A 10,802-nucleotide genomic window follows, 5' to 3' on the forward strand; every position below is an offset into this window, starting at 1 on the left:
AGGAGTTAGCAAATATTACGGGTCCCGTGCCTTGATGGAGCGTGTGCCCAAATAGTCTAATGAAATGGCAGATATGAGCACACCATATGCATCCAGGATATATGGATTATGTACAAACGTTGTACGTTGCACGCCAAATTAATATTATGCAACCAGTTAAATTGGATCGTGATTTTGTTGATGAATAAAAATTCACTGTTTTATTTAAAACATTTACTGCAACTTCTATTCTAATCAATAAAAACTAAACTTCAACGTCTAAATTAAAACTATCAAAATTCGTCCGACAATGGAAACTATTTTGGATGGTTACTGGATGCAAAACTTACTTGATTGAAAGATGAAATGTGAATGTCTAATTCTTAATGTACTATGCATCTATATCTACCAACAGGTAAATTGGAGAATATTATTTTAGCGGGGGTGAATAACTAGAAACTGAATATAACACAGAATATGGAATGCCCTATCATTAAATGTGAGCACAATCGCCATACATTTCTTTACAGTTTATAAGGGTTCTATGAATACCCAGGTAAAATGTAAACTGGTCCTGTTGTCACTAAGTTAGACACTATTTAAAATTACAAATGTGAATTTAAATAAAAATATTTTAAGTACAAAAAAGAAGAGAAAAACTTAGGACTTAACAGATTATATTACAGGGGAATCTCCTACTATAGGGTTCGAACTATTCACATAGGTATTACCAATTAGTGGATGTTATTCTATCGTCGTTTCGTCCATGTTTTTTTTTCTTTTGGTATGAGCCGTTGAGAGATAAAAATTGTTTTTTGTTTCAGTACTATTTTTTTACATTGACCTACAGTTTTGCAGACATTAGGTTTATTTTGTGATATTCTTTAGCTTATAGCTACGGACTGATGTTTCCTATTAACAGCAAAAAAAAACAAACCTCAAAGTTTCATTTAAGTTAGTATGAGTACTTACTTAAATTTGATGATCCGCAACTACGGCGGAGAACGTCTTCTTTCGATATTAAAGCACCTGAAGAGTGAGTTTTGGAACACAATGGCAAAGAACGTAGAATATGCTTAACTTAAAATTTAATTTCCTAAACACCCTGCGCTGACTTAATCCGGTACTGTTGGGTATTTATCCTTTATATGAATGGGGAGTCTGATTGTTCACTTGTATGTTTATGATATTCGTCTTTATTTTTTGTTTGTATATTTCCATGTTATCTATTGTAATACTTCTACATATAAATAATTAATAAACATATACATCTTACATTGTCCGACAGTACAACGATAAATATATTGATCGATGAATTTGAAAAAAGACTGAAAGTTAATTTATGTCAGCTACAATTCATTAAATTATAAAAATGTGTGTGTCGTTACACATGCTTGAAGTCAATATTTCTTACACCAAATTAGTGGGATCAAAAATTTAGTTGCAAAAAATAATAGAACACGTTAAAGCCTAGCCAGGAACAACGAATAATCCTATTACCAATCTTCATTTTCAAACATTATGAATATCTTATTTCAAAATTGCTGCATTCTTTATGAATATTTTGCTAATCATTGATGTAGCAAATAATAATTTAATATTAAATTGCGAATAAGTAAAACTAAACGTAAAATTAAAAAATTATTTAGACAATCACAAAATATCGGAAACAAATTAAAAAACTCGAAAGAATCCATTTAGAATGAAATTTCTCATTGTACCTATTAAATCTGATTGAGGTGGTAAATATATAAAAATAGATTCCAACATATATGAAATAGCAAAATTACAAAAAAATTACATTCATATGTACAGATCATTGTTTATAAAAATAAAACAAGTAATCCATTAATTTTGTTATTACCGTAATACAATATTCCCTAGTTTTTACATGTTTGAAAATAAAAGATAAAACAAACCTTAAAATAAAAAGACATATGTCAACTGCAAAAATTTAAAAGAAAAATGTGTTAATTAAGGGCAACACTGAAAATTTGAAACATCCATTACACGTTAAAATCGCGATACAAACATGTTACTATTATTCAAGCATATACCTTTTTAACCAAACACTGTGTACCAAATCATCTACTTTTACTTTCATACTACACCTTTCTTTGATGGTAGCAGCAAATTTTAAAAAGTTTTTTCATTCATTATGCTGCATAAATAAAAATAAACCATCAGCTACATATACTAACGAATACAAACGGATTTAAAGAGAAATCGAAATAGATAATGATTAATTATTAATGACAATAGACAACATGACTTATTATCACAAAAATTATTCGTGAGCTGATTTAAAAATAAACTAAGTATGTCAAAACCTAACTGCCTGTTTTCATAAGTGTTAAAACTTCTATTGAATATTCATAATTGTATAATAAATTGCCATTAATAATCAACACCTTTAACATCTAAAGGCCAACGACTAAATACACACGAAAATTTTTCAATATTATGACCGTTACTTCTCATTGAAATTTATACACATAATAGTTACTTTTAATATGCTTGTCTCATTAAATGTTAACTAATTTTTAACTTAAATATTTACACTTCAAAAAATAAAATGAGTTCAGCCATTTTAGTTTTACTTTTAGGTGCGTTTTTTACTATTTCGTCGTTAGCCAATTTTATATAAAACAAATATAACAAATAAAAATGGTATACGATAAGAAATGAATTAGTAATAAAAAAAAATATTAACGATAAGTGCACTTCGCCACGTCCAACTGGAGGGGCTGCGTTTAAAAATGTTTTTTTTTTTTTTACTTACGGACCAAGAGCATGTTCCATCATTTGTAGGCACAGCGATTCGAGGCTACTTTCAATATCGGTTTTTTTAACTACAACCGAAGGTGCTGAAGTTCTTTCAAACTCTTCTGAATCGGAGCTGTCCTTAAAATGAACATGCATGTCCTTACCAGCATTACTATTGTTATTGTTATTAAAAGCATGGTAAGGTTTGGTACTGCATTTATCGGTATGCGTGATAGTTTGTCCATGCGTTATAGGAAACTGACCATTGAGAATGTACAACTGATTTTGGAGGGTAACGCTGCCCAGTGAATGTCGATGAGCGGCAATATTGGGATTATTTTGTACGTTGGGATAAGATGAACTCTTCTGATTGCTATATGATTGAAGGAATGTCGAACCGGTTATAGGATGATATTGTGTATGGACACCATGGTACCTTAAACAAATAATTGACTAAATATTACAATGTACAGTAGATACAAGGAGAACTCAATTTAGATTATAAACGTTTCACAAGAAACATAATGTAGTTTTATGAATCATCTTTAATAATTAAATCTTTTGTTTAATTTTTCCCGTGTTTGACCCACACACATTATATATTTTCGTAGAAAACTCCAACTTCGATAATATTATTTAGTATACTGGTTTTTACTGATTTTGATGCAAATATTTTCTGTACCACAGGAAAATAAAAAATGGGATTAGAAAAAGTGAATAAGAACCTACGACGTTACGCGTTACCTCATAATTTACAACCTCTTCTTTTAGAGTTAATGATACTATAGCTAAAGCAGTGTTTGTCAAATTTGAAAACATATTTGGATACTAACGTACACACTCAAAGTAAATTGCCTTTAAAGTAGTATGTACAAATGTATATGGCTATGTAGTGTAACTTCAACGTCTGCGCAACGAGAAACGTACGTATCTCGTACGAAGTTCGTCTCGCACACGTCTCAGGCTTCTTATTGTGTGTGATCAAATCCTCACGGTTATTTCAAAAAGGATTTAAGGGACAAAAAATTTACTTATTGTGTTGACTGCAATGAGTACTCTGTTGGGGATGAGTTTGGGCAACAACTTGGGTACCTCTTGCTACTTGTCCTCTCCATAGCACGAGACGCCTCTTTTGCTCTCCGGTGAACGCATCTGACATTTCCGCCCTTTCACATAAAGATGAGAAAAGAAGTAAGCATTCCTCTGTTGGTTGGCGGAGCATTAATATTTGGGTGCACACTGTTAAAAAATTGAATAAGCCCCAACTTAAATAATTAAAACCATAACGAACCTTTGCCCATCACTTTCACGAACTGTGTAGGAAGATCTTCTCCAAATGAAGCTTGTAAAGGTGTCTGCAAAATTCCCTTCAGTTTTTTCAGCGCAACAATTAAATCACCACCGTTCATAATTTCTGCTTCTAGTTCAGTTAAGTTCTGACTTCGTTCTTTTAATTTCCCAATACTAATTAAAAGTTTATGTCTAGCTCCCTTGGTAATGCCCAAATTTTCCAAATCATGTTCTGTCAGATCCATCATTTGCTGATATGTTAAGTTGTTAAAAACCCAACTATATTTGTGCAGTCTTAACGATTTCAACCAGCAAATGATGCCTTTCATAAGTGGGAAATTGTTACCATTAGCTTGGAGATCTTGCAATCGAGTTTCAGAACTACTGGAAGTCATAGTATTAGGTGGATTCATAGAGACGGAAGTTGTCTTGTCATTTGATAAGGAATAACTTCTTGGTTTTGATACAGGCAAAGAAAGATTTTCTTGTGAGGACCAGTTATTTTCAGGAACCTGAGAGAGATTTTCATGGGAACTTGTTTGTACTGGAGTCAAACTATTACTACGACGGTTAAGACGTCGATTGTCTACAACGGATGTAAAGAAATTCACTGGTTCAGGGTTGGGAGACACGGATTCATCACTAGATTCGTTTACTGGTTGACTGAAATTGTTTGGATAAACTCGATCCATAACCTGCCCATAACAAATAACCATACAATTAATATTTTCATTAAGAAACTTCATGTTTTAATTCACTGCAGAAAAATTATAAATAATAAAAGTACTTAAACAAGAAAAATAAAATTATTTTCACACACTTCTTTAGATTAGAAATACATGAAGTGCAAAGAGACTCTTTCCGATTTGAAAAGAAAAGCAAAAGGCAGAATCTTGCCAAATGATTTAATCAAAATACTGCATTTAAAAGCAGTTGTCACCGCAATATATAAAAAAGATTACAATAAGCTTATTGAGAATTATAGACTGCCTATACTATCGATATGTAACTTTGCGAAACTAATATTGCTTTCGTGAAAAGCAGGACGGTGAATGCTTTAGCCCGAATAATATATCTACGATAAATTAGGCAAGAGCAGTTGATAGTAGCTGCCTCCCTGAATCTGTTTAGTTGCCAATGCACTCTAATACTGAATACAGTAACAATACCTATAGCGAAGTCTTTACACAACTTCAATCCTGATATTGAGATACCCAAGGCGCTATCCTGAATCCGCTATTATATGTATAATGTATACATAAATGATGACACTGAGATTACGACTAGAATTTGGTTGAGAACTATCGTTTGGTTACAAGCAAGACTACATCTCAACATGGTTAATACCATATATATAGCATTTACCATTTACAAATACATATTTCTGCCTGACCTGGACATTTGTGTAGACCTATATCTAGAGTTGAGAAGTACCTGGAGTTGAGGATTAATAACGGTTTTATTAGGTGGAGCAGTCGCATCAACAGCATTGTGGCACACTCAATTTACTCAATTTAGGAATTGATCGTACTTCTCCCTGTTGTGACACTTATGTAATATGTACTATACTGTTCTCTTATGCAGAGTATTCTGAAATAAGTAGCAAGGTTTGGAAGGTGTTAACTGGATACAAAATGAGAAGGCATGATGAGTAAGCAGTGTGGTCAAGAGACAAAACTCCCATTAAGTAAATTTCCAAACCACCATTGAGGCATTGCTGAGGTGCGTTTTTTTTTATAGGCGGTTCACCAATAAAAGAAATTAATTACAACACCAGTAAATACAGACACACACACACAAACATATGTACCATGATCCAGACTACGCGCCAGCCAGGGTACATGGCCAATATGTCCAATCGAACGTCTAGAAACTCACGCACTGGACAGTGCAATATTATTCTGCACTGACCTATGACACAGGCACACTGACTTATTGACTCGACTGACTACATACATATATACAAGTCTACAACGTTCAAAAAACAAAGAACTATTCTAGTTTGGCTATCACACTTAATCTAATCTAACAAATAACAATGCATGTGTCAAAAGTACAAAATAAATACAACAGCATACTGCTAACCACCAGCTGATTGAATGAGGAGTTGCATTGTCATATTTTTCTGCGTTATCCTACCTACCAGACCGGACTGGCTCTTGTCTGAACTCTCAAATGCGTTTTAAACAGTAAACATTCGAGCCACAAACCATTTAATTAATTTTCTTATTTTATAGTGTCCTATCGCCTCCTTCAAGCTTGTTACTTATTTCAGAAACACATTATACATTCTCGACTAAAATTTTGTGAAATCAGATTTCTATTTTTTCTTACCAGTATCATTGGTGTATATTTTATTTAATAAGTAAATTATAAGAGTACAAATAANGGGGAATCTCCTACTATAGGGTTCGAACTATTCACATAGGTATTACCAATTAGTGGATGTTATTCTATCGTCGTTTCGTCCATGTTTTTTTTTCTTTTGGTATGAGCCGTTGAGAGATAAAAATTGTTTTTTGTTTCAGTACTATTTTTTTACATTGACCTACAGTTTTGCAGACATTAGGTTTATTTTGTGATATTCTTTAGCTTATAGCTACGGACTGATGTTTCCTATTAACAGCAAAAAAAAACAAACCTCAAAGTTTCATTTAAGTTAGTATGAGTACTTACTTAAATTTGATGATCCGCAACTACGGCGGAGAACGTCTTCTTTCGATATTAAAGCACCTGAAGAGTGAGTTTTGGAACACAATGGCAAAGAACGTAGAATATGCTTAACTTAAAATTTAATTTCCTAAACACCCTGCGCTGACTTAATCCGGTACTGTTGGGTATTTATCCTTTATATGAATGGGGAGTCTGATTGTTCACTTGTATGTTTATGATATTCGTCTTTATTTTTTGTTTGTATATTTCCATGTTATCTATTGTAATACTTCTACATATAAATAATTAATAAAATATGATAAAAATCGCCATAATCTAAATATAAGTAAAATGAATATGGCTGCAATATATGTACCTAATTAACGTTTTATTAACGTTTTAATTAACTTTTACAGAGCAGTACCAACCTAATGGAATTTTAAGCGAATATCAACAATCACAATTAAATCATGACATTTTTCACAGACCACCATTCTCTCATATTGACTGAAAATTGGCTAACGGCAGAAATAAAGCGAGTTCAAATGGAATTTTAACAATAATTGTAATGTTCTGAGCAACTCCCATACTTTTTAATGTTTGCTGATAGGTAAAGCTTTACCTATCAGCAAACAATAAAATCAGAGTTCTAATTAACCACTTCTCGATTAATGGTGGTCAGTAGTAGTACGAGAGTTTTTAAGATCAACTTTATTTAATGGGCAATACCTACATTCAGACTCCCTGAATAATTATATCATAAACTATGCGATCTAAAATAATAAAGTATAATAAAACGCAGTTAATATTGTTGAAAATGGTTTCAGTTTAGTTTTTGCAATTTAGAAACTTGTCAGGAATATAAATTTCAAATTCTTGAGTAAGGCCTTAAATTATACCTACACATAAAATACTAATAACGACTAGTAAATGACACCTTTCAGGGTGATTGCAAGCTGAATAAAAATAGTTGCAATCTGCAATGTAAAAATAAAACAATGAAATTGTCTAATTGTATTGATTTTGTGGAGGTTTATCTCTATGAACCTCCACAAAATCAATAATACACGTATTATAAGTGTTATAGAAAAAGAAAACAGATGATTTGTATTAAGTAATCCATACTTATACTCGATTAATTAATTAATTGTCTAAATTCACTTTTAATACGAAGTTATTTTAATTCAGTGAAGTAAAAAAACGTTATTACTTGTTAGTTTTATGTGTAGAAGCAATAAACTTTTTAACATATTTATGTACATTCCGGGTCCGTCTGCCTTGGTCAATGTTTTTCTGTGGTTTCCTCGTATCACTTAGGCAAATGCTGGGGCAGTAATATTCCACAGATAATCTTTCATTCTCTTCTGTCTTCAATTCATTCGTCTCATCTTTCTTACCCTAACCACCACCCACCTATTCCCATGATTCAAGAAAGGAGACTGAAGAGGGTCTTCCGTCCTAACTTTCGACATAGTCCGGAGGGACTGCCCGCCCACCAACACTAATGGCTGGTGGGAATAAAGTTTTTTTTTTGTATATAGAAAAACAATAAAGTCCCATTGAAATCGGTTGACGTTTCGAAGATAGACCCATACAAATACACTAACAAAAAATTTCAATCATTTCTAACAATCTCATCTTCCATCTCTCAACAGCATTTAAATAACCATATGAGCTTAAGAAAAATAAGCTCGTTCGGTGTTACAGACAGACATTTCAATTTTATGTACATGTACAGATAAAAGAAAAAGTTTTGTAGCAGATCACGGTAAAGAACGCTAAACCGAAACAAATTCACAAGGGAGTCGCCAAGAGAGGGAGGGGCCAGCCTCTAGAGACCCGGAGAAATTTAATCAGTCAGATCCATGTTCGATATGATCTGAAAGGTCCATACACTTATGCGCTTGGGGGGGGGGTGCGCATTAAGCGTCGACACTCTTGTTACGCGCCAACTCTGATAACTGACACATTATTCTTCATAGACACCTGTTTTTAAACCTTTTAATTTCATGTCTATTATAAGAAAGTATTCTCTTAGTACATAGGTGTTACAATTTAGTGAATTACTCCATCTATACAAATATCAAATAAAAAAATGCGCTATGTAAGAAACTATAGTAATGGAATAGGAGCAATAGTGTATGAAGGAATTTTAGGGTAAATTACTGAATAAAAAAAGATATGTATACAAGAAAAATCTTTACTTGGAAATCAGTCTTTTGTGTCAGTGTTGCCAATTGGCATATTTTATCACACAACTACATCACGTACATGCATGAGTCACTATTCACGAAACATCTAAATTTATAATCGATTTGCTACTTTCTGTTTCATTCACAAAAATGAAATTGTCAATAGATTGAAGAAAATGCAAATCGAGAGTGCTTTTTAAGACTAGACTTCTCAGACAGTTAATGAATCAGTTCACAATCGATTTTTATTTATTATTACACCATGCATTATTTTATTTTCTATTAATTAGGCAATTATTGCGAAATTTAAACTTTAAACTGTTATCCTTTCATTATCTAAATCAAAATATTTTGGAAGCACGCCTAGTAGTCTAGGTGAGTAAAAAAAATCTTTTACACGCATAACTGGGTATGAAATATAAATGCAATTGTTAACGAAGTTATAAGAAAATACCGGATGTTGTTCTTATAATAAAACATTATGATAAAGTGATTTCAAGCGTTTTAAAGTTTGAATTTCACGTTGTTCAAGGTGTCACAAAAATACGGTTACTTTACTAAATGTCACATACACACATTTTTAAATAACCGTCTTATAGGCCAATCTATCAGTTTGTTTGACTAACTGGAAACCCAACTACACATAAAATGGCAAACACTTATAATGAGTAAGTATTTTAGAAAAATACTGTATGAATACATAACATTAAAATTCGTAGATTCTTGTACTTTCTTATAAAGGAATCAATTGCAACTATTAAAACAGGCAAAATATTTTACCATTGACTGGCGAGTTTTCAGCTATTCTTTGTTTAACTTTAAACGTTAAGGTTGGATTTGTCTTCACATAATATGTGGTCAGTTTTAGTATCTGACAGTGACATCTCTATCAAACAATCATTCACAAAAATTCTTTTTAGGAAAAATAAACTATAACATTAAATATCATTCACTATTTTAACGTTATAAGTATAAATTTCATACTTGTTACAAGACGCTTGGAAAATGTTACTGTTGCTTTAGAAGAACGTTTATACAGTGCTAGAAAATTATCTTCCAGTTAGGTTTCTTCGGAAGTTAAAACTAATTGAGTGGCCTAACATATAAAGTGCATATGCTGAGCACAATATAATAAAATACAGTCTTACGATGATAAATGTAAAATCAAATGAATAAAATAAAAACAACTGAATATTACTGAGTGATAACATAGTGTTTAAATGATGAAGCATTATTAATTAGCGAATAGAATAAAATAATAAATATAAACTTAACGTAGTAACAAAATTACATAATATCATATTCGTGTAATATTAATATTTTTCCTGCCTGCAGTAAAAAATGTCTAACATTCAATGCTCGCAATTCTACTATCAACTGCACAGTCTCATTATAACAAAATATTGCTTTTTACTATACCCTTAACCTATTTACTGACTCTCTAAGGTGTTTTACCTTCAACAATCTTCATCAATATTTTTAAATTATGTACTTCCCAGAAACATTGAATCAATAAAAATTATAACAAAACCTTTCTACCATATTCGAAAAACTTATATATGTATATATATTCTACAATTTCCTTCTTATCTAATACTCCATTTATATATCTTCAAACTAATCCAATTCTTAAATTAAACAATGTATTTACTTACTGATTGTCTAGTTATTTGATAGTAAAATTGTAACTATTACTTTTCAAATGCAGAAATGAGTAGTGATAGTTAGCTGTTATCTTATTTTCTGAAAAAGACGAATGTATAATGATTACCAAAGTGTAAAACACCCAGAGTTTCAAAAAGACACATAGTTTTTAAAATGCTACAACCACTTCTACATATTAAAGGAATTATAAAATCTCCAAAGCACATCAACTTACTATTCTCAAATAGCGAAAAATAAATAATTAATAAACATATACAT

The 10,802-nt window shown here is 31.6% G+C and overlaps 1 protein-coding gene across 1 annotated transcript in view; it reads right to left on the reverse strand.

The window, feature by feature from the left end:
* Positions 1–1,233: 1,233 nt before the first annotated feature.
* The window catches only part of LOC108737359 (protein Smaug), a 16,017-nt gene continuing 6,448 nt past the window's right edge, over positions 1,234–10,802 (reverse strand). The window contains exons 4-6 of the mRNA XM_025981463.1: positions 4,037–4,514; positions 3,777–3,984; positions 1,234–3,181 (exon numbers count right to left, since the gene is read on the reverse strand). Coding sequence (XP_025837248.1) covers positions 2,758–3,181; positions 3,777–3,984; positions 4,037–4,514 — 1,110 coding nt within the window. The 3' untranslated portion in view covers positions 1,234–2,757. The remainder of the gene's footprint in view (positions 3,182–3,776; positions 3,985–4,036; positions 4,515–10,802) is intronic.

The sequence above is a fragment of the Agrilus planipennis genome, unplaced genomic scaffold (genome assembly GCF_000699045.2).
Source record: "Agrilus planipennis isolate EAB-ADULT unplaced genomic scaffold, Apla_2.0 scaffold57, whole genome shotgun sequence".
NCBI lineage: Eukaryota > Metazoa > Arthropoda > Insecta > Coleoptera > Buprestidae > Agrilus > Agrilus planipennis.